Raw genomic sequence first — 25,067 nt, 5'->3', positions numbered from 1 at the left:
ACAGCCTCAAACATAGCTTCTTCCACCATCACAAAAGCATATTTTTTATTTTCTACCCTTCCTTTTATTCAATGGGAAGTTAAGTAGAAATATTTAGGATATCATCACTAGCAGAAGTGCTGATTTGCCGTGTCTTTATTTTTTCAGCTCTCACTTTATGATTTCCTACCCCATGTAACACAGGACATAGGGAATTCAAAAGTACATAGCCAGCCTTACCAAGAATTAAGCTTTCAGTTCCCTTGTGCCTACTGGGCTCGTTCATGGAACAAATGTTAATAAGACATGAAATCTGCTATTTTGAGTCAGTAACTCCATATATACATTGGAACAAATACAAACCAGTATTGAGACACATGCCAGCCTATGTGACTATTTCAAGATTCTTTTCAAAAAGAAAATGAGAATTTATCCTAAATGTGCACAACTGGATGTGAAAGGGAAACACCATTTATAGTGCTACAAAGAACATCCATTTATTGCTACCCCTGTGAGTCCACAAATTCAGTGTTTCCAATCTGCTGCCTCCCACAGATTCAGATCATATTGCTTACAGTGAGATACTGTACAAAACAGCAAAGGATCATGATTTTGACTGACAGCATGAGATTAAAAAGTAACTAAATTATATTCACTCCAGAAGGGAAGCCAGTAAATCCCATATGCAGTCAAAAGCAATGTCACCCAGTGTACCCAGAGGAACTCCTTGCAGCAGTGAAGCATCCTAGAGCTCAAACAAATCATTGAACTGCTTGGACAGCAAATTCCCATTCCTCAACTAACTTTATGAAACTGGAGGTAATGCAAAACAGTTATTTTAGAACTGAAATGTACTTTTTCCTCTAGGAAGGCACCCTAGCAGAGACTGAAACCTGAGTTTACCGATGCATCGTGTTCCATCCTCATTGGAGTGGTAGCCTCTGCTGCATGTCAGTGTGTTCCTTTGGCAGGTGTAAGATCCAACAGTATTGATGCAGTTGAATCCTGGTTTACATGGCTCAGGGAGAGATGTGCACTCATTAATATCTAGTGAAAAGAAATGAATTAGAATAGTGAGAGAAGCTATTTAACCCTTCTGGTCTGTTTTCAACTCTTGCTTCTTTTTCTTCATTTTAATTTATCATTAATCCAAAGATAAATGCTGATGAAGGTCTGCCATGGTACCAGTTTCAAATTCATTACACACATCTTTAAAAGAACAGCAATGTTTAAATTAAATTTGCAGCAGGATTTAAGGAAAATTACATGTGGTCAATGCAATTTTAGCCTTGGACAGTCTAAAAGAAACAGGTGTTGGCCAGTACTGCTGCACATATTACAAACATATTGCCGGTCACACTTACCAACACAGTTTCCCTCAGGGTCTTGTAAAAATCCATCCATGCAACGTTGCTTTGACTCACAGTAAAATGATCCTTCTGTATTCTGGCAAACAAAGTTCACTTTACAACTGTGAGTTCCTCTCTCGCATTCATCAATATCTGTTAATCACATCAAAATACCAACTTGTGACTAGTTAAACTGTCACTGCCAGTAGCCGTACTGACTAGTTTAGAACTTCTTTTCTCAGAAACAAAGCATCACTTAAATGAGAACCCAAAATTGCCTTTAGGAAATCTGCGGTTTGGATGTGTTTTCTCTTGAGCACCCACTTCAGCACAGGCTTCAGAACGTGGCAGGTTGTCCTGCCACAAGTCTGAGCCCTCCTGCTGTGCTCACAGCATCTCCTGCAACCACAGATCCTGAAACATCTGTGGTTTTAAAATCCTAAAGGCACAAATGGAAACAAGGAATAAAGGTGCACAAAATGTACACTAGACTATTTCAAAAGCAAAATAGTCTCTTGTACCTTATGTACCACAAGAATTCTAGGTATAAACTGGCCTCCTCTAAAGTTGATAATAAAAGGGAACCTCGCTTGGGCGGGACTGGGATTTCACTTTGTGCATAGCAATACATGTTTACTATATGTACTTAAGTACACAGAACAAACACTATCCAATTCAGAAAAGTATTTTGGAAAAAAAAAAAGAAAAAAGAATGCAAGGTAGCACTATTAGTAACAAATTTCACTTTTCTTCCTTGCACTGCAGCCAGAGCTCAAGACAGCTTTCTCATTTTTGTTATGTATATGAACTCCTGTAATCATGGTCACCAACATGATGGCTACTACCTAGGTACACTGAACACACTTCCTTTTTTACGGAAAAGGCTTCAAACTCATACAGCTTCTAAGTTATAAATTTAGTTCCATACTTACAAATCTATACCCAACTGATCTGTCCTGAGTAGCTGCACAGATCAGCTGCTATTGAGGCACTGCTTCAATTTCCCAATTGAAGAAGCCCCACCTAAGATCAGACATCAGCTACGAACATGTCCAACGATACCATGAACATTTAGTCTTGTATGCCATTAATTCTAAGGCTACTTAAAAAAAATGTGAATTTTATAATCTAACTTAACTCTAAGATTAGAAAGCCATTTAGATTGCTAATAAATGTTAGAAACGCCAGAGAATCAAACAGAAGATGACTTTCACAGACAGCCTCTTTAAGTAACCCAAGGTTTACTCATGACAGAGTAATGAGTAAACAGCTGTATGGAAAGCAAGATTTCAGGTTATTTCTATTTTATAACCTTATGCTACATGTCAAGAGCTCTTTCTTCAGCATCTCTTACTCCAGGAAGCTCTTTTTAGTATAAGATTTACCAGCAAATAGCTCTGGCTTTTGCCCTGAAAGGCAGGGCACGCATCTGTTGCATGCACACGCTGCAGAGCAGCTTCTGCTAAGCTGCCACTGCTGGGGCTCACTCCTCTACCAGAGCCCTACACAGACCAAGAAGGGGGAGGTGACAAATAGCTTCTTAACCCCGTGACCAGTCCAAATGTAAATAAATGCAGACAGACATCCTAAACACAGGAAGGACCGGTCTGAGTCAGCCCCCTGATCCATGCAGGCTGTGTTTCAGTCTCCAGCAGCATACAGGATCAGCCCCTTCAGAGGAAAGCAGAGCTGCCCAGGCCAGCATAACAGGAATTCCTCCATCAGCGAGATCTTACCCTACCCCCTTAAAAACAGGGCAAATCCTAATTCACAAGGTTTCATATATTGTCTAAATTATTTATAGTTATTTTAGGAAATTATTTCAAATAAATGAATGTACTGAAGGGGCTTATGAAGCCAAACGTTTCCACAATGTTCAGTCTTTTTTAGTTCAATCCTCATTATCACAGACCAGCAAGAATAGAATGCTTTGTAATCCCTTTCCTTTCCTTCCTGATAACAGCAATTGCATCAGCCGAAAAACACTTGTCTTACCAACACATTCTCCATCCTTAAGTTCATAACCTGGCTGACAGCTCAATTCCTGGAGACATTTAAATGATCCCATCGTGTTGACGCAGTGTTCCCTCCGCTGGCAGGTGTGCGTATCTGTTACGCATTCATTAATGTCTACAAGAAACAGTTAAAGAATTCAGTGCCTCATATTTATGAAGAAGTCTGCCTCTTCTTGCTCTCTTTTGGAAGGAGTCAAAAGCTCAATTGAAACCATTTCTTCCAAAAGATATTTGATACAGACTTTGCTAGTGTTCAGATGAAAGATGTTTTATTTCAGCACCTTTTGTTAATGCCGAGTGACTCGAGAGATACAAATCACAGAGAGATTTCCTCCTCCCCCCACCCCTCCCCAAATGTGCAGTGCATGGTGCAGGACAAGGGACGGACAGAACTGATGAAATGCAGCAGTGGGCAGAGGGATGATAATCGGCTTCCCATTTACCAGATAGAAACCTCCTGGATAACTGAGTGAGAAAATGATTCATGCTCATTGCTCGTTACCAGGTTTTCCTAGCTTGGGCTACGTATCAGTCCTGCTGCTTCGTGCCAGATAGACGGGAGCCGCTGGTGTGAAACTGCTGGAAGAGATAGGTACTGAAACTGCCTGCCTCACTGCAGGTGGAGCCACGGACTATACTTATTTCCTAAGGAATAACAGCATTACAACCGGGTACGCAAGAAAATAGGGAGAGAGAAACCTTGAAGGCTCAGTCAAGTTTGTAAATTTATATTGACATCTTTTAAGAGATCTAATTTCAGCAGGTAGAGCACTGAAAAAGTTATTTAAAAAAAACAAACTTAAATACCAGATTGTGGAATGTAGGACACAATCTGGGAAAAAAAAAAAAAAAAAAAAGCCATACATAGGCTCAGATAAAATCATTTCAAATTCAGATTTTGCTTAATAATGAAAGCAAGGGATGACATGATGAGCAAGTACAAACAACAAAAATAAGTAGAGCTTGGGAAGAGAAACTTTCTTTCTATTCCACACAGAATCTGACACTTCCACAGATCTGGATAAAGCTGAGATGTATTTCTCGAACAAACAAAAGCCACATGTGACCATAACCACTACCAATATCTGGCTTCTCTGCACATGAACTGTTTTCACATCACACAATAAAGCAAGCGTTGTTTAAATAAGATTCTTGTTTTGGCCATAGAACATAATTCCCAGATAAGCACATCAGAGATATTACTTCCCCCTGCAGAGTATGAAAACAGGAAAAGCCCCTCTAAAAGCTTTTCTTCTTCAATAATGTGTCAGCTTTTTCTCTGCCAAACAGATGAAGAAGAGCACCAAGATATTTCTGTTCCTGCTGAAGTCACCTAACTGGTGACATGCAAGGAGTTTTGTAAGGTCAGCATGCCAACTTGGTGCCCATTCACTTTTCATTTTGGTTTTGTGTCAATTCGGTTTTTGGTTTTGTTAGCTACTGCTATTCTTCACGTGCTGGGCACTCGGTTTCCAAAGTCACCTAATCAATCCATGGCAGGGTCACTGCTGTCAGCTGGATAGCTTTCTGCCTGTCCCACAGGGTGTTTGTGCACTTCCATGGAGAGACAGGTACTGCCCCCTTCTAAAGCTTTTGCAGGGTTATGTCTTCCTAATGCACATCCAGCCTCACACATTAGCGTGAAGCATGGACACCAGTACTCTCCTAACTGGCCTTGGGGGGAAAAAACAAAATCAAAAAACCTCACGTGCTGGGAGAAGAATATGAGCTGCTGGGAATCTCTCTCACCTAACTAGATCTAGTTCTTAAATAAAATTGAGATACTTAAAAAAAAAAAAAAAAGACAAAAATGGCTGTGAATAGCCACTTAACAGGATACAAATTAGTGCAAGTCTTTCCAATGATTTAAGAGGCTATACAACAGATCTGCAATTATTATCTTTTCTTGCGAACCACAAAGGGCCTTCTCATATAAACAAATTGTCAGCACTACACTGCATCTTATGAACTTAAGTCACTTTACTATATCAAAAAAGCCACTAGGAGGAAAGCATATTTGTCTGCAATACTTAAGTCCTTAAGTACTATAGGAAGTATTCCACCTGAACAGAAAGTGCAGAGAGGTAAAAAGAGGATTAAGACTTCGCAGGAAAAAAATACATGTAATTTAAGGGTTTTGGTTGCATGTTTTATTCAATTTCCAAAATTCTAAGTACTTGAAAAAATAAGTGCAGCTGGCCAGAAAGCATTTTAGGAAATAAAAATTATAGAAACTAGAAGATTGCATGCCAGATCTTTGCTTTCAATGAAAGGTTTGTGCACAAGTGATACACTGACAATCGCTAGCACTTAATGTTTGTGACACCAGCTGAGATGCAAGGCTTGGCCCTGCCCTGCCCAATGTTAGGGCACGAACCTCCATTTCTGATATTGGACTGATCACCAGCCCACCACTGCTTCATTTTCATTAAACATACATGCCAATTTTTGGTGTTTTCCCCCTCCCCCCCCTTTTTTTGAGTAGCTTCCCAAATGGTTATGCCACAAAAGGGGATCTCAGAAGAACTGCAGCACCTTTCCCATGTGTTCCTGTCAGCCCATGCTGCTGCTGTCACTATCAATGCCTATCACAAAACTGCATCCCTCAGCATCAGGGTAGGAAAAGGCATCCCTGGCAATTACAGACACAGTTTGCACTGGGGCAGGTACATGAGCATGAGCACCTGAAGTGGCTCCATTCAGCCCAGGATGCTCCTAGTGTTATTTTGCTCTACCATCATGGCACAAGATAGAGGGGAGCAAGGACGGAATACATTTTCTTAAGGCGTTTTGTCCTTCCTACTGATTACTCATAAAATCAAGAGTGTCCATAACCTGTCTGCCTTCAGTACTGGAAACCAACTCAACAAGTCAATCAGATGATGGACAGAACACTATGGAAAACAAAAAGTTATATTTCCAGTTTAAAGCAAAGTTAATGCTCAACATTGGACCAACTGCTGTCTTCACCCAACACAGTTAAAACTGAGGTAGGGTGAGATTTTATTTATAAAAACAGGAAAGAAGGAAAAATAATTTAATAATATATTAAAAACAAGTCCAAAAGTTAATTTTGGAGAAATACGAGGGCTACATTTGTAGCAACAACATTCCATACTTTGTGTCAGTAAAAACCAGAATGAAATTTAATCACATAACACTTCTTTTTTCCTGGAATTGTTGTTGCAAACATATGCATGAACCCTGAGTATATCTGTTGTATGTAAGAAACTGACATTTCTGCAAAGCAATATCAACATCTACCTAGTGCCATTTTTTCAACACATACTTCTACATCCAAGTAATAGTTTTGCACTTTTTTTTTCCTTTTTTCCTTTTTTTTTTTTTTAAACACAAATGTGAAATGCAGACCTTTTTTGGTTCTGCATCTGTAGTTTCTCATGAATTCTTTCTCTTCAAATCACTTCATGTCAATTTATTTTATGGAATACATCTGTTTTATTTAGACCTGTCGCTATTTTGCCACCATCTATCCTGTTTCTTAGTGGCTTTGCTGATGCACAGTCCCTATAGTCCAGCAATAAAATGACCAGTTACTGGTCACTCTGGCAGGAGGAAAAGTTTAGCTGAGAACAGCAAAGAAAATAAAACCATAGTCTCCCATCAGCATGCACGTGGGTGGTGGTAATGACTTTGCCTGAAAGTCACCAGGAAAAACAATCCAAGTTAAAAAAGACCCAAGCTGGCTCTTATCTCTGGAGAACATGGAGCTTTCAGCCCTAAAGACATTTTAATATCTGTTCACAGTTACACAAAGCTAGTGTGTGCGAGCTGTTTAAACAGCTGGTGACTCTTCATTGTGCGTGGTTGGCTTTCAGGAATTCTGGATATCTGCTCTTGGATGCACCTGGAATTATAATCTTCCACAGTTTGACTAAAGGAAATTCAACAGATAAAAGGTTATCAGCTGTTTTGTTGCTGTGCAAGGGTTGTTCCTCCCATCCCTAAAATATGCAAATAGCAACATAATTAAAACAACAATAGTTTGCAAACAAATTACCAAAGCTTTCCTTATGGTGTTTGAGATAGAACACAGAAGCAGTTAAGCTGGAAAAGGATAACTTAGGCAAATATGGCTGCAAATGAGGCAGTTGCACAAATCAGAAACCACAGTATGCTTGTGGCTTTCCCCTTTGACTAGAAACGTAGCAAAAATGTCAAATACAGCAAATGTTCTCCAGGCACCATGCACGGAGCAGGGCTGTATACAAGTAGGGAGAACACAGGATGTATTCTCCCTGCTATTCTAACCAACAGAAAGAGAAATATCGAAGTATTCTAGACTGTTTAACAAGGATACCTGTTTAAAAAAATGCATGAGATAAATCTAGAGCTTTGTTTTTTAGTGAGGAAGAAGAGGATCTTTTAGCTTTACAAATGAGAGTTGTATCTTCCGTTTTATTAGCAATGCCTTAGGTGTATCTTTCATCAATCACAATAAAACTGTAAAAATAATGTCATGGGGTAGAGGACAGGAGAGGTAGAAAGTGAATAAAAGGAAGCACTTGGAATCTTCTACTGCACCTTCTGCCAAAGTTGCTTACAAACATGCATTAAAACTTAGTTTCAAAACACTGCTGAGGGATGCAGAAAAGGACAGATAAATCTCTTCTGCGCAGTGCAGAAAAAAACAGCAAGGGATTAATGGCAAGATTTTCCAGAAAAGAAAGCAAGGTGAGGCAGCTCCTTCAGCTGCTCACTTGCCAGACGGTATGTTCAGAAGTGTGGTATGTGCGAGGGGCTCTGTGAAAGACATGAAAGGCACCACCCAAACTGTGGCCAAGTGTAAATACTACAGTCCATCTCACAGTCTGGTATTTTAGCTGTAGAGGCTTCCTTCTTTCCAATGTTGTTCTCTCAGCCATTTCATTTAAACTAAATAACTTCATTATTTTGCATGCTCATCAGTATCTCTGATTAAAAAATAAGAATCCAATTTTGACAATTTAAGGAACACCCGGAAGACAGGAAACCAAACTTCTGCTCTAAACTACGACATTCTACAAATTTCACTATGCCCCAATGCCATACATTCTCATTACTACAATGAGATCGTAGGGCTTTCAAAGACAGGAATAAAACTAAAGCTCTGATACTGTGAGATTGTGACAGTGAGAAAAATAATGTTAAAAACACTAGGAGAAGTTCAGGAATGGAAGAAGGTAAATGTATTCACCCATGACATTATAGCCCCAGCACCACTGCTTTCGTTAGTGGCTGGAGGTCTTCAGGTGCTTGGTTTTTCCAGGCATTATCACATAACACTACTGCAGCTCAAGTGCCTTCCAGACTGGCCTGTAGAAAAGTACTCCAAATAGAAACTTTTTCATAAGCTCAGGCACTAGCTGCTTAAAGCAAATGAAATCCTCACAAATACGTTTGCAAAAATAGATTAGTTTCTTACAAGAAGTTAAACAGCAGGGATGACACAGTAAAATTATGATGCATCTTTGACTTTTATACAAAGAAATTTGTGCCAGAATCATCAAAGGACTGATCTGAATTTTAAAATTTCATTCTTTTTTTTAACAGATCTTTTCCACTGCCTCGACATAGGCAGATTTCTTATGAACTTTGCTGTTTTGTGATGTCTGGGGATTTGGCAGCATTGACACTGTCCAGAGAGATCAACTGCTATAATAGTCAGTTCAGTTTAACAGTCATGAGAACTGCTGTGGTCATCATACATATGAACTTTTATGACTTTCAAGCAGTTATTTGTATCCTGAGAATGTATTGCTAGGGAAAAAGCCAAATAGCATACAACTCATGATGTTAAGTGGCTGAGCAAATGGTGAACATGTGTTTTTACTAACTTGTATTGAAATGTCATATGCAAAGATGGCTAGAGAACCTTTTAGTACAAATGGTTCAAATGCGTTGCAGAGCATGAAGAATTACGATGCTGTGGTGAATGGCTTATACCTATCATCTTACCAACACATTTTCTATGCCTGTTGAGTATAAAGCCCTCTGCACAGATCACTCTGTGGTTGACACAGTAGAATGATCCCAATGTGTTCACACATAATTGTCCTCTGGAACAAGCGTGAGCACCTGTGAGGCACTCATCCAAATCTATATCAACATGTTGCAACCAAAAGGGAAAAATAGAATGCTATTAGAACGATTTCTGAAATGAAACAACATTTCTTTCACGCTGGAGATCTCTAAATGAAGTGTCTTGGAGCTACCACATCAGCATGTGCTATAATAAATACAGTGTTACACTGAAAATACGGCTGGGATAAACCCTCAGAGATCATCTAGTCCTTGCTCACACCCCTGCACCGTTGTCATTCCAGAAGGAGCTATTCTTAAAAATGGGCAGTGATGCAGGTGCAACACACACTCTTCCCAGGAAACCTGTCCCAGTGCATACCCACCCTTACCATCAAATAACTATTTTAACACAGATTATAAATGTATCTTGCTACAATTTAAACTCATTACTTCCAGTGACACTTCTGAATTTCTTCACCTCCTGCAGGAAAGTGAATGCCTTGAAATGCCCCTTTTGATTCCAACATTAATCAAATTAGCTTCCACCACACTTGAGTAAGCATTGCACAGCGAATATTTATCTGGTGATATTAAATTCCCATTTTCTTCACAGGCTATCTGGAATTCCATCAAAATGATTTGTTATTCAATAAGTTCTGAGATTAAGAGGGATGTGGATCACTTGTGAGCAATTCTGAGCATCAGAAACTTCTATTCGCGTTTCACTGCTGGCTGCTGCTCCCATACCTACAAATTTCTAATAAAGGTATGTCACAAGGCATTGCTTCTCACCCCCAAAGTCTTTGCTGTGCAAAGATATCCTTTGTGACCAACCAAACATGTCCATTTAAAATGTATAGAATGTGAAGGATCATAAATTCAGCTTCGAAATTCGCTGTTTGTCATGGTGCAGGCCTGAACTTCAGTGTCAAGTGAAACGCATGGAGCTGTACCCACCCACAGTGGCACATTCTTCATACCAGTGAAACCTCACATCTTCAAGGCAGCAGAAATAAAATAATAACCCACCACCAACAAAAAACAGGTCACTGGGCAGATCTGTAGCTCTGAGATGGTTCCCCAAGGCAGCAGACATGCCCAGGTCCTGCCAGCTGCTTCCATTCTCAGGAAGAGAGGCTGCAAGTCCATAGCTAAACAGTGAGGATCTGGGAGAAGCAGCAGTGGGAGCAGATACTTAGAGGGCTGAAGAAAAGTCTGGGACATCAGAGGAAATAAGCACAAAACCGGGCTTGCCCTCACCCAGGTAATAGGTAGACTGGATAGAAGTGCTTCAGGAGTCACCTATAAAGGAGACCTGCTATTCCTTCTGCCAAAAGGTCTCAGAGGCAGCAGTTTTGTCTCTGTACTGCCATTTGCAATGCACAATACTGAAAATAAAGAACCCTTAAGAAAACACCTTGGGGTCTGCAATCAGTGAGGTCTACATAATAATGTTTTAGTCACATCTCTGTGGTGAACCATAACCACTTACCTTCACAAGAAATCCCATCAGCCATGATAGTATATCCAGACAAACACGAGCATACAACATTTCCTTCCACAACATTGCAGATGTGCTTGCAGGGACCATTATCTATACCGAGCAAAATTGCAAAATACGTTAGCATTCACAACACAGATCAGCTGAAGTTACAAAACTCTAGGTCATCCAAATGGACTCCCATCTCAGACAATGGGGAGCGCAGTTTGTAAACTATCTGTCTAGGCAGCCCTAATCACTGCTTGCAACCCTCCAATCACACAAACACACCTGTGCCAATCCCACCTCTATTGGGCACTTTACACTGCACAGCTGTGCTGGTTACCTTAAACTAAATAGCAGGTGTGTAATAACCCTGAAATCAGAGCACAGCCTCAAATTACCTCCTTGGGTTTCCCCTGACAACTTCTCAGGCTCATGCCAGCGGTAACAAGTTAAGGATGTGCACTGCAATCACATCGGTGAAGGGATGTGGAATTTTATTCTGACACTAAACATTCCTCAGCCATTTGCATCTGCAGTTTTCCCCTCTGACATACCTTTGCACTTATCCTGCTCTTCCTGTAAGGACACGATGAGAAGAGGCTGAGCAGGAGAGGCTGCTGGAGGGGCAGTGGGTTCTGCTTCCAGCCTTGTCACCTGTCCTCCATCAGGGTCTGTAAGGCAGGGTGGGCAGAGATGGATTAGGGGCAGCATCACACCCACCAGGCACCCCATGGTAAGAGCCCTGGTCCTAATCGTCCCATTCCATCCGGGTCTGTAGTAAGGAACATTTTGGTCATGTGGACAACTGTCTGTGTGTGGAGCCGAATGGTTGGTTTTGCAAGATGCCACATGTTTGATGAAAACAACTGTGACAGTATGCACGCGTGTACACAGAGTGCTGCAAGTTAGTGGAGATGCTCACATGTGTCATGGATAGAGTAGGGAGCTGGGTTGGAAATAGCTTCCATAGAATAAAATATGTCAACATCTAATGAGTCAAACCAAGTGTTAATTTAAATTTTTATAATGCTGTTACATTGTAAAGACAGTGGGTGTCTTTTTTTTTGGTGCACGGGAGGGAAAAAAGCAGAACTCTAAACAAGTTCAACAAACTCATTCTGTCTATCCTATCTCAACACAGATGAAAAGCAGACACTCACCTTTACAAGCACAGGATACTCTGGAATGACTTTTACAAAGCCAAGTGGTAAACATGACAGCTGCTGTTATTAAGATTTCCAACAAACAGTAACTTTAAAGGTATGTGAATAGTGTTTTGTTTGTTTGTTTTTAAAGAGAAGCTCTATTATATCAATAAGAATAATCTAGTTTCTAAATGTCATTAGAATGGAAATCTAAATCCATAAGGCTAAATTCTTTCATTCATTTGAGTTCAAGCATCACCTGGAGCAAAGCATGAGACACCAAACAATGGCAACAGTAAATGACTAACTGCAATTGCTATATAGGTTTGGAGTATAGGGAAGAGTGATTTCATTTTAAATAAAACAAACCACAGGCATACAGTGGACTATAACACCGGAAAGGTCAATGCAAGACTCTTTATTGTGGCATATCTAAAATGATTTCCCCAAAGAGCAGAGAAGTGAGAAGCTGATATTTCAGCAACGTACACATTCTCCTTGCCTCACAGAGCAGCTGCAAGAACATCACTTCTAAGCCTCGTGGAAAAGAGTGACACCTTTTAGAATGCTAAAGTTAAATACAAAAACATTCAGGGTTCTGCACAGAGCAGGAAATGCTCTAGGACAGGTAGAAAAAAAGTATTATATCTAATCATAGGAGTAAGAATTACCAGCAATGTGAGATTTAAAACTGCCTGGTGTGGGCCTCCATGCGCAGAACACAGGACAGAGACGTGCATGTACACAGAGGAAAACCAAGGAACAACAGGCCAGAATGCCACACTGCTAGGCAGAGCACATATTTATTAGCCATGAACAGTGAGGGAAGTGCCCTGCTCCACCATCTCTCTTGTCCAGGTCATAATGTGACCTAGGACTCCAGAATGACAGTAGCAGCCCTGCTTTGCCTCGCTCTTCCTATGTGTCTCAGATGCCTCAATCCAGTCTCAACCCTTGCCTCAACCAACAACACCTCTTGGCACAGCAGCCTTGCAGGACTGCCAAGAATACTGACTACTCAGATACAAGATGTATTAACCCAAATCTGCACTTCAACAGAGTTAGTAATGGGAGAAGCAAAGCAAAGGAAAACAAAAAACACTGCTATGCTCCAGGTGAGTGATCAAGCCAAACTTTGCAGAGCTAAAATAAGAACCATTTTCTTTAACACGTTTGGATTAGGCTCTTTCCCCAGAATTTTAATATAAACAGAGCATCAGCTGCTGCAGAAACAGTCAAACACATTATTGTGTACTGTAATATCATGTTGAGAAAAGTGACATAATGAATATTCATTATTTGGCTTGGGCAGGAGGTATTTGAAGTCTAAGGAATTTTGTCATGGGATGGCAATGCTTCATGTGCTTGTTAAATAATTGAAAGCACTTGTAACTAATCTAAGGTTTCAACTTTTCAGATTATCTGATCTGAAATCTCGCCATTGGAGAACTCCAGACATCGATACGATTATTACACAATAGACATTCTTTTCAAGACTTCCACTACACTATATATTTGGATTTTACATCACTGAAAGATGTTAATGATTTTACATAAAAATTGAAGTTCAGGAAGCATTGCTGTGTGTCTGAACTGAATAAAGTTTATCTAAAGGAAAGCTAACTGCAAAATAGAAAGTGACTCTAAAAAGGAAAGGTATTCCATTAACAATTTTACAAATCCTCTTCTGAAAAGTTAAAATGGTCTTGATTTGAATAAATTTAATACCCACCGTGATATCATACTATAGATACACAAAAATTAAGCATAATCTAAGTTTCCTGAGGGGTTGTTTTTCTTTACATTATTAACCTGTCCAATTTCCAGGGAATACATCCATGCATCATTACCCACCAAAAAACTTCACAGAAACTACAGAAAAATTGAAGAAATGCTTGGTAGATCAGTAAAGGTGGCAGAAAGACACCATCAGTCAAGGATTTTCTCCCTGTTTTCCTCACCTGGAGAGCAGCTGGTCCCATCTTCTTGCAAAGTGAATTCCGGGAAACAGGAGCACTTGTAGGACCCCACAGTGTTTATACACAAATGCTGACAGAGTTCCCCACCATAGAGAAGACATTCATCCAGGTCATCTCCAGGCAGGTTATTTGACAGCTCAGCTTCATTGCTGATGGACAAAGCTTCATTGTGATCTTCCGTCTCTGAAACTAACAGAGAACAAAACATGCTGGTTCTCTAACAGGTGCTTTGGCATTAGCTCTGTAAGGATGGAGCATTTGCTCACACAAACTCCAGATACGGTAAAATCTACCCAAAACAGTTACTTCAAGGACAAGAGAAAATCCATCCATCCTGAAGATAAGACCACTGTGCTGGACACATCCACTACATCTTTCTGTAAGGCTGGACAGACAGACATTTCACAGGAGCCATGGAGGAAAAGACCTTGAGAGGTCACAAGCTCAACTTTCATGCTCACTAACACCATTGCTGTTATTTGTACCAAGGTATCACACTGAAGTTTCATCTGAAACTGTCCCCACTGCAACACCACATTCAATTTTTAAATTTCAGAAGAAAAAGTTAACCAGTTAGTTTGGAGACTCTTCATCTAACCACTATTAACTGGTTAGCTACTTCTGCAGCTAACAATATAGCAAATATTAATAGCATAACAAATATTTCAGGACCCACTCCATACTGACGTGGCTATCCCATTTACTGCTTTTGAACACTGGCAAAAGCACTATCCTTCTTTTCAGTTCTTGACCAAGTTTGACAAGATTTTCTGTGATATTAAATGAATTGTTCAGTAAGTTTCTCAGTCAGCTTTTCTTAAACACATATATGTAAACTTCCTCGGTCAGTGTAGTCTCAGCTAGGTTGAAATAAATCCTTACTCTTTTTGGCAAGAGAAAATACACATTTCTTTTATGAGAGGAGAATGGTCAAAATTTGAACCCTTGCATATCCAGGAGGTTACCGAGCAATTCATGCGTGACAGGTGGCTACAGAATGATGCTGGAAGGAGCGTGGCCTTGGGCTGAGGGAAGCGTAGCTGTCCAAGCTCCAGATTTGTCATGCTCCCTTTGTCATGCCTCTTTTACAGCAGGGATTTGACCTAGCTCTTCAGCATCACCATGCTCATATGTTGGAAGAATAAAACCTCAATTACAGTGCTCTGGGGCTTCTCCAGTGTATACTGTGGGAAAGGTCCTGTGATGTTCAGGAGTACAATAGGAAATCTAATTCCTGGAAGTTTCATTGCTAACATAAAGCATGGGCCTACTTTGTCTGGAAAAAACTCATGGCTTGTTTCACACAAAATCATTCAGGACTGCTAAAAGAAAATCAACAGCTTCAGCTTTGCTTCTTACAAAGGGTTGTGGCTTCCTGCCCACCAGTGGTCTAAAAAGGTCTTTAAAGTTTTTGTTTGTTTGTTTGTTTAAAAAAAAAAAAAAAGAAACTGACAGGTAGGTCTCATCTCTCATCCAGCTGGTCTTCACGGCATACTCTGCATATCACCCAGAAGCAGCAGCACTTCTGTTTGTTATCTGGCAGGTCCCTGCACTATGCAATCAAGGGAGTGGAAGGGGGGTGGGGAATGCCAACACTACAGGAAAGGTATGTTCTGGGGATCAGTGTGAGACAGAGACTGTATCTGCAACATCTTCAAATTAAAAATGGACACTAACCCTTCTCAGGTGTCACTGTTGGCAAAGGTTCGGGATGCTTTTTTATTTCTGGCTGGATGAAGTGATCTCCCCCTTCACAGCAGGACAGCATCACATGGCTGCAGGGGTAGCCCAGATTTATGTTGGACTCACAGGTTTTCCCCTCACTCCTCAATCGCAGGCCCAGATTACAGCAATCACAGCATTGCTGCAAAAGAAAGAGACCATTAGTAACAAGGATTTCATAAAGTCTGGTTCAAGGATGAGCCCACACACACACCTGGAACTGATCTCCACTTTCCTTAGCAGTGGAACATCTGGAAAAGTGCTTAAGGTTTAGACAGTTGCAAACATCAAAGCTTGACTTGTGCTAGTTTTTGCCATTCCTGCACAAATGGGTCGATCACAATGAGGATAAGCAAAAAGTCTCACTGTGACACCAACTTCAGCGGCTTCACACGGAGGGATGCGGTAGTGCTGCAGATCACCTCCCTCCAGCTCTTGCACCCAGCCACTACATTGTTTTTCGTATAAGCAAAAACAACACAGATCTGCATGTTGAAAAACAGCTAGTTGCTTGAAGCAACGTGAAAGGAATTGCAAATACCTTGAATATAAACAAGGATCAGCAGCAACCCCCCGAGCTGTCAGTATGTAAGTAAAGACCATTTCCTCTACGCACCACTGCCCTGCAAACCTGCTGTGACCTTTAATTACCTGACTGTCCTGGACACCTGCCTAGACAGTGCCTAGAGAAAGGCCAGCTTGTATTTTGTGAGCTTTTTGCCTTCCTTTTCTTTCCTGAGTGAATCTAAGGCACCAGCTTCACTGTTAGGTCGATGCAATGGGGCAACCCTTAAAGGCAGTCTCTCATGTAGTTTCCTCTGCTGCAGGCTGCAGACAAAAACAGTCTTGTGCTTTACTCAGTCACATAAAATCTATTGCACACTTAGGCCACAAAGGTATTAGATAAGTTATATCAAACCCCAAACACACTTCAAAAAGTCCATACTGTGTATGGACAGTGGATATCTAATCAAGCAAGGCAGCTGAGGAGTTGTGTCTGCTTCAGAGACACACAGAGGTCATATGTGAATTGACAATGCCTGTCTGGATTTAAATACGAGTGTCCTGGCATCCCTAATACATACATTTAAGATGCCTTCCCTCTGATTGAAGAGTTATAAAATGCAGTCCCTTCCCCTCTGCAAGTCCTGTGCTAATCAAGACATCCAGCTCAGCAGCACCCACTTACAGCTTGCAGAGCCTCACAGAGCCTCTCTGAACCCAGAAAAGCGATTTCAACCCATTCAGATCTTCAGTCTGTGAATGGACAGGTGTCGGATGCATAAAATGCAGGTCGTAATTCAACCTGGCACCAGTTAGCTATGTCAACACAAAGTCCAAGGACCGAACAGAAGAAAGCTGAACTAAGCTCTCACTTCCCGAGAGAACTCTGACTTGAGGAGAGCAAACAAGAGCAGCGGTGTTGTAAGGGCTGGACGCGGTATGGAACCGCGAAAGAATCATGTTTCATACGTAGCAATCCTAGGTTGGTGTTCACATTAAAACAAAGCCTGTCTCCACTAAGGAGATATGAAAACCTGTTTGCTAGCAACCCAGGCTGCAGAAACGCTTTCGCTGAGTCACTTCCAGAGACAAACACTGCAGCTTTAGGGTTTCTTGGGCTTTTCACACATGTCCTTTGATAATAGCTCATTTTCTGTCTGTAATTTCTAATCTGAAAGGTCCCCAAGCATCACAGATAGAAGTTATGCACTGTTCACATTTGTAAATATGCACGCACAAAGATTTAGCTTTTTTCCTCCCAAAACAGCCTGACATCAGCACCCAAATATGTCTGTGACCAGTCTAGAATATAGCTCCTGAAGATGCTGAATTATTTTTGATATTAAAGGGACAAAGCCATATGTTCAAACTAATTATTAAAAAAAATAATCTAATTATAATAAACTATGGTCATGCTAGAAATAAAAAAAATCCTGTTGTCATCCTCCCAAATCCAGAATTCCCTAATTCAATTTCATCAACTGAAAATTCTACTTTCTGTAAATATTTTTTAGTTCTGGTACATTTTTTTCAGTTTCAATATTCAAAAAATGTTAAATATGTTTTTACCAAAGGGCTGTAAAATCTTGGAATTTTTGCCACCAGAAATATGGCTTTTTTCAGTCATGGTTTTGATTCATAGTTTATCCTTTGTGCAGGCATCACAGAGGGTATTAAATCAGTCACACACTTGGGTTCACATATTTTCCAGATTAATATTAAGTGTCTCATTTTCCAGAAAAAAAAAAAAAAGAAAAAAAAAGAAAAAAAAACATATTCACCAAAAACTTCTTTCTAAAATGCAAAAAAACTTGAGCGGTTCTGATATTCTGCTAGCCACCTTTTGAATTTCACCAGAATTCCATAAATCATTTAACAACAAATATGACTATTTGTACATTGACATTGAGAATCATACCTTGAGAGCCAATGTTTCATTCACTGTGTTCTATGCTCCTCTCAAAAGAAATCATTCCTAGAACCCTGTACAACTGGACAGCATTTTGGTGCCTCCATGCACAAGTAAAATGTTCCTTAAGCATGTGCTTTTTGTGTTAAATAGCAGGTACAATCAGCCTAAGATTAATTTGCATTGATCACAAGATGAATACCTGGATTTTAAGAACTGGCACTGCTACATTTACCTTGAAGCAAAAGTAAGGACCCCACCGCTGAAATGCCTGCAGAGGACATATGCACATTTGTTACCAGCAAGTAAATCCTCTGGAAAGGAAAACGTTACACTGGGACCAGCACAAGGAACCATTCCATGAGAATATTTAGCAACTTGTTTCAGCTAAGACAAGAATGATGAAGTTTTCTCTCTCCACTTCCGAAGAATGGCATGTATGACAAGATTTACTCTATGTCTCATGCTCTACGTGGCATGCCAAAGACCCTTGGTGAAAATTTAAGAACAATAATTGTGTCATACTTCAGAAATATTTTGCATTTCCAAACACAGATTCTCTTTGTATGCTAGTGGTAGACTCCAGACCCAAGTAGATAGCAGTTCTAAAAATGACAAATTGGCATAGCTAATTAAAATTTAAACTCCAGAGTAGACATCCACGCACTTTGCTTTTCCAGTGAACAGTTATCCACAAGAATCACCAACATATAAGAACAGACAGAACTAATGAGTTTCCTGCTGAGACAACAGAAGCTGCACTTAAGCTTAGATATAGCTATGTAAATTATTATCAGAGTGAAATGAATTCTGAAATGCACTCTTCTGGTAAAAACAATACAACAAGCAAGATGCTGAATCTTCAAACTAGTTTAAATTGGTTTGGCTCCACTGATTCTCATAAAGCAAATCTCATTTACACGAGCTGAGGCTGTGCTTTGTGATTTGTACCGCTGGTTAATGGTCTGCCGTTACTTATGAACAAAAGCTTCCATCATCATCTAAAACACTTGTTCCTCTAGTCCATCGTTTTGTTTAACTGAGGAATGAGGCTGCAATTCAATACTGTACCCAAGCAAACTGTTTGGTAGTAAATTTTCCCATTATATCTTCGATTGAGTTTTGCCCTAGCATTTCCTGAAGTCTTCTGCTGCACAGATACAAAAACTAAAATGGTCTTTTCAGCTACTTCCAAAGTGAGAAGGCAAAAGTAATACAGTGAGTTAAATCTTACAAATGGAGATGGAAATCATTCAAATCATCATTACTGTGAAGTTCTAAGAGGGGCTACATCTCCAGGCAATTTAAACCTAAACACTAAAAGCAAAAATCTGTAACTGCGTAATTTCCCGGCCTCACTCCTGCAGCTTTATAATTTACCAAGCTCCGTAATAATGCACGAAGAAATTACTGCTAAATGCATGAAATGAAGACAACTCATATTCAGAACAAAGACTACAGAAGCATCCCAATTTACCTTATATGATGATCCTCCACAGGTATCGCTTTCCTCTGGGCCGCACACATCTCCCTCCTTTGCTGCAATCATGCCAGCCAGGCAGCTGTTCTCCTTGATGGTGGAGATGCAACACTGCTTCTGAGCAATTCTGCAAAGGATCAAGGAGGTCAAGTGTTCACTGACATTCAGAGGACATCAGGATGCAATATAAAAAACCCCAGGGCTGCCAGATTCACAGTACATCCCATACATTTGAGCTCTCTTTAATGTGTCTCAATACTAATATAATACAGTTTGTACCAATGACATTTGCAGGATAATTTTTTTTTTCTCATTTTTCATGAAAAGATGCACTGATAAAGGCTCAGAAAATCAAGTGTTGGGGTCACTGCCTCTCAAAGTCTGGTCATCAATATCCCTTACAGCTCATCTATACTTGCATTAAAGTCCTTCATCCCTACACTTTGCTTCTCAGAAGCCATCAGAAGGTTTCAGAAACAGACAAACCTTTTCCCTAAAAAGTGAGGAAATGAAAATGCTCTCATACACAACTTACTTATTCCCCAGCCAAAGGCCTGATACTCTGGACAGTACTTAAGGACAGTGTCACATCACAAAACACCTGTAAACTCTTTATAGCCCCTGCAGATTGTAACCTGGAATTTAAGCTTTCATCTGACTTCAGAGAAAGGTTGTCCTGATCACTATATGGAGTACTTTTGGAACATCCATTTCCTATAAATGGCTTTTTAATCAAGCATTTTAATGAGATTCACTGAAGGTTGAAATGAAACTTTCAAATCATAAACAGCAAGTTCCCAAATGATATATAATAGATGTTTGTTGCCTACTGACTATTTTAAATTGTACAGTGGATTTTCCAACCCCCTTCAAAGAGATATCTGCTTCTTTCATTCATATACAAAAGGGAAGGCAAAATGATCTGCCAATCCCTTGGGCTTTGCTCCATGAACCTGTGCACAGATGCATGCAGCACGGAGGCTCGCAACACCTTGGGGTGGGTGGGGGAACATACATCTGGTCCCACGATAGCAAAGGACCTATGGTGGGGAAGGGTGAGGACTGAGGGTTGCATGCCACAGGGAGCCTTCTGGATGGATTATATTGAGTAGGTGAACTATAGATTGGGAATACATGACACTGAGGAACTTGTCAAACCTCAGCTGAAATATGTATTATGATCACAAGTAAAGACAAACTTCTGTTTGGGGAAGATTTGGTGGTGTGAAGGAATTGGGCAAAGTTGTTCTTTTCCCTAGAATAGCCTTGATGTCTAACAATCTTTTGCTGATGCAGTGTCGCAAAGCACACTGCCTCATGGGGTGCCCTCATAGTGATGAACGAAAGGTTGATGCATTTTATCAGCCAGTGCCTCATAGCAAAGCAACTCCCCTGCAAGAGAAATATTAGAAAGCAAACAATTTTTGTCTATCAGATACTATTATTAATCCTACCAAACACAGTTGTCCTGGGAAACAAAAGCTTTTATTTTCTGAAAATAAAGTATTTCCAAGTTTTCATTCTAATGCCTCAATTAAAAATGAAAAAAAAAAAAAAAAAAAAAAAGATGTCTTTTATTCTAGTAGGAAACAGCTAGTGACAGCTACTTGGCCACTTTCACAATGCAAGTGGCCTGTTTCATCAGCTGTAAATTAATATTTTTATTCTGGACAGCATGAGAGAAGCCTAACCAGTAAGTGGGAGTTTGAATTTGATTACAGGAAGGGGATTACCACCATCATGTCCTTTGTTAAGAAAGTTACCTTTCTAATCCAGTATGAATTGCCAACTACAGAAATATATATATATTTTTGAGCTATGAATGGTTATTACCCAAATATATTCAAGAACCAGTAACTATTGTTGATTACATAAGACATGGAAACTTTTGTAAAAAAAAAAAAAAAAAAAGTGATTATCATTTCTAGAATTGCGAAAATGCTGCTAGAAGTGTTTTTATATGTGCAAAATTATTAATAAACTGAAATCTCTATACGTTCACATTTTTCTGAAATGTGACATTTGTCCATGAGAAATTCCATTCCAGTATGAAATGCATAATAGAAACAGTATTATTTGGAGTATCACTGGCCATTTTATATTTTAGTATTTTTTTAAATTGTATCAGCACAACTCAGTTTTAGCTACTGTATTACTGGTAAATGAATTGGAAATAGCATTTCTTTTTCACAAACCTATTGACAGCAGGTCACACAAACAAGTTGTTTGTTCAGAGAAGATGCAGAATATTTCTGCATTAGGAAAGGGTTCATGAGTTAAGAGCAGAGCAGTGATGTCAATTTACTAAACTGATATGAGTCTCTAACTGGGATGAAGAGGCTCAGCAAAAAGCAGGATTCATACTTGTACAGCTGATGTAAGTGCCACACAGATAAACACTGCTCTGTTTGATAAAACACATTTCAAGAGATAAAAACAACTAAACTGGGTCTGATGACATTTCACCCAGCCTAACATCCTGTCTTTGAAACAGCCAGTGGTGCACGCTCTGGGAATATTTTTACATCTGGCTATCAGTTGACTATCTAAGGATTTCCTGTAACTATCTTTATTTTAAGTTCATTCATCTAGTTGCTACAGATGAGCTCTTTCTGGTAGTCCCAGAAAGAAACTTCTCTGGTGTAGAAGTCATTCTGAAGTAATTTCTTCCAGCTGTACAACAGCACCGATGTGTCTGTACCGACCATGGAAATAGACAAATCACATCTAAAAAGAGGACTTCAGATAAGAAACATTTGTTTTACTGCATGGCATTTTAAGAATTCTAGGGAAATGGGAAAGATCAGAAAATTCATACCACTGTGTGATGGGGTTTTGCATAAAACCCTTTTGCAGATCAAAAGATCATCAGTATGTCCACGGCTGAGGAAGAAATTACATTCTTCTGCTCAAAGTGAGGCATCACATTTTACACATCACATTTTACACTGCCTGCCTGCCTGCCTCCAAGCTCTATGCTAACCTCAACCTGTATAACTATAGGCTCACCCAGACCTTGATCATTCCAATTAATACATTTCCCATCTTGTAGTTGGTTTTACAGACATAGGCCAATTCAGCACATAAATAGAAAATGTCCAGAGACATCAAACTACCTCAAAAAGTAGCTTTAACATTTAAGTTTTTGCCACTTCAAGACTCAAAAATGGCAACAACAGATCCCTTAATCTGCAGCCTCTATAAAAAACCTACAGCCTCTACAAAAACAGTGGGAGCTTCAATCCTTTGCCTCGGCAGAAAAATTGATCCTTCAGGGCACTGAGGTCACCTATAAAGCCCAGGTATTGACAGTCAACTATCCTGGCAGAACAGTGACTAATTTGTGCAATTAGTATCTATCTTCTGCTTTTTAAAATCTTCAGATCCCGAGTCAAATTAGCAGCAGGTTCTCAGGAGCTTGCAGTACTTGTGGGCATTCTGGCTCATGAAATAGCACAGTCAGCACATAGGTATGTGCATGGTGACCAGCTCTGCACACTGGCACATCTCCTAATGAGAGCAGTAAGTTTTTGTCCATCCTTTCAAGTTTTTCCAAACGTTTCTCAACAAGAAACGTAGCTTTACACAGAATATTTACAGGTGTTTCTTAAATCTTTAAATCGGGGACACAATTGAAATTTTGAAAGTAAAACAAGTGAACTCCAAATCTCATACTCTGTTAAATCCCAAGGGGATTCACGGGGACTGAAACATACCGGATCTGAATTTTTCATCTAAACCCAGCCTCAGATGTGCAGATGCAACTCATTAATGTATTGGATTTGCACCTACTTAGGGTATGGCTGGAATTTTTTAATCTGTCTTTATTTCATGGACAGTTGGTATGGGTCAGCAATGTCACACCAGTTCTCAGTGGGGGATCTTAATCACCCAGTAACTTCGCAAAGGTGCAACGATACAAACTCTGATAAAGCTGATTATGTCAAGCTTCTTTAATGCTGAAAGCTTTGGGATCACTCTGCTTCTGTTGCATCTTTGGAGTCTTGGATAACTTTGCCATCAGCCCTCCCTAAGGCCTGTATCAGACTCAGTGGGAGGACAGAGAGATGGGATGAATTACAGCTAGAGCGATACATCATCCATGTCACTTTGCACCCATCCTCCTTTTCTTGATGAGTTCGAACCTGGCATCCTTGCTCAGACCAGATGCTACTGATACCAGCAGCATTATCAAGGCGTATGGTACCCTCCAGCTGAACACAGACATCAGAACCAGCAGCCATTCACATAGGACAATAAACACATCATTTAATGATACAGATAATCGCTGCATTTAGCACTTGCCAAATGGAATACAAACACACTTAGCTACTCTGCCCTTCTATTTATCTGCAACTCCACAGATGCGCATAAAACTGGGAAACAAAAATTCATGTTCTGCTCATGTGAGAGAGGAAGAAGAAATCTTAAAAGGGTGCTGCTTAGACTGGATTTTGAGGCAAGGGAGGGGGAGATCTTTTTTCCTATTTTGTCACGGTACATTGCCAGTCTACCAATAATTTACACAGCAAAATGAAAAGAGTTCCCAGTCTCCTGGACATTCCACAAATAGAACAATTATCTGATACATTCTAAAGGACTGCTCTCTGAGTTAATGCTAGATGCTTGGTTTTGATATACGTACCTGCAAATATCACCATCCACTCCACTTACAGGAATTTCTGTGCACTCCCCATTATCGATAGCCCACTGCTGTCCAGCTCCACAGCAGCTCTCAATCAATTCCTTTGTAGAACCTGTATAAAACATACACAGCAATTATTTTGTGTAAAATCTGTCATGTGTGACTTTGTTTTCTTAATTGAAAAGATATTTAAAATAATGATAGTTCAGGATTTTTACATATTTTATTTCATTACATGCAAAATAATTTAATTTTCCAACATCAAAGAATGATACGATGTTGCTGGGGGAAGGAAAGGGAGAGGGTTCTCAGCAAGTGGCCCTTGGATCACTGATTCCATTAGAATCAATAGAATTTCAGTCTTCAAGTATCAAAGCTCATATCAGACTGTACTCAGCTATGTCCTTAGAAGGCCAAAATCCAGGTTATTTAAAAAAAAAAAATTGAATACAATTTACATGGAAATGCATCTTTAACACTATTTACATTTAAATTCACTGGACAGGATTTTAATCTCTCAGTTTTACAATGGTGTAAATTTTCTAACTGCAGAAGAATAATATAGGACAGAAAAATCATTTAGCAAAGTGTCAGTACAAGGACATAATTCTTAACATGCCAGAATGACTTCTATACTACTACAAGTGATATTTTAGTAGTATGCTCTGTACTTACTTATGTATTATACTTTGTAAGCTCATTCTACTAGTGGCAGACAAGTAGAACCACCAGTTCTCAGCTCCAGGTTACAGAAACAAAACAAATGACTGACAGAGGCAGCATTGATACCTGCAGTACCTTGACTTACATGACCACCTGGTAATGTCTTT

The 25,067-nt window shown here is 39.8% G+C and overlaps 1 protein-coding gene and 1 long non-coding RNA gene across 10 annotated transcripts in view; one reads left to right on the top strand and one right to left on the bottom strand.

The window, feature by feature from the left end:
- Positions 1 to 25,067, bottom strand: part of FBLN2 (fibulin 2) — a 111,040-nt gene that overhangs the window by 11,476 nt on the left and 74,497 nt on the right. For 7 of the 8 annotated variants that reach the window (XM_068694035.1, XM_068694031.1, XM_068694034.1 and 4 more), the window contains exons 3-12: positions 24,238 to 24,349; positions 19,590 to 19,719; positions 15,655 to 15,841; positions 13,960 to 14,166; positions 11,408 to 11,524; positions 10,860 to 10,961; positions 9,302 to 9,442; positions 3,324 to 3,458; positions 1,344 to 1,481; positions 883 to 1,026 (exon numbers count right to left, since the gene is read on the bottom strand). In XM_068694035.1, coding sequence (XP_068550136.1) covers positions 883 to 1,026; positions 1,344 to 1,481; positions 3,324 to 3,458; positions 9,302 to 9,442; positions 10,860 to 10,961; positions 11,408 to 11,524; positions 13,960 to 14,166; positions 15,655 to 15,841; positions 19,590 to 19,719; positions 24,238 to 24,349 — 1,413 coding nt within the window. The remainder of the gene's footprint in view (positions 1 to 882; positions 1,027 to 1,343; positions 1,482 to 3,323; positions 3,459 to 9,301; positions 9,443 to 10,859; positions 10,962 to 11,407; positions 11,525 to 13,959; positions 14,167 to 15,654; positions 15,842 to 19,589; positions 19,720 to 24,237; positions 24,350 to 25,067) is intronic. The other variant, XM_068694036.1, reaches the window with a different exon arrangement.
- Positions 11,450 to 15,425, top strand: LOC137862230 (uncharacterized). 2 transcript variants are annotated; one of them, XR_011100115.1, is made up of 3 exons: positions 11,450 to 11,586; positions 11,995 to 12,113; positions 13,826 to 15,425. It is a non-coding gene; the product is annotated as an uncharacterized lncRNA (long non-coding RNA). The 2 variants fall into 2 exon arrangements; XR_011100114.1 differs by having other exon boundaries at positions 13,416 to 15,425.

The sequence above is a fragment of the Anas acuta genome, chromosome 11, assembly GCF_963932015.1.
Source record: "Anas acuta chromosome 11, bAnaAcu1.1, whole genome shotgun sequence".
NCBI lineage: Eukaryota > Metazoa > Chordata > Aves > Anseriformes > Anatidae > Anas > Anas acuta.
This window is presented reverse-complemented; position numbering and strand designations above follow the sequence as displayed.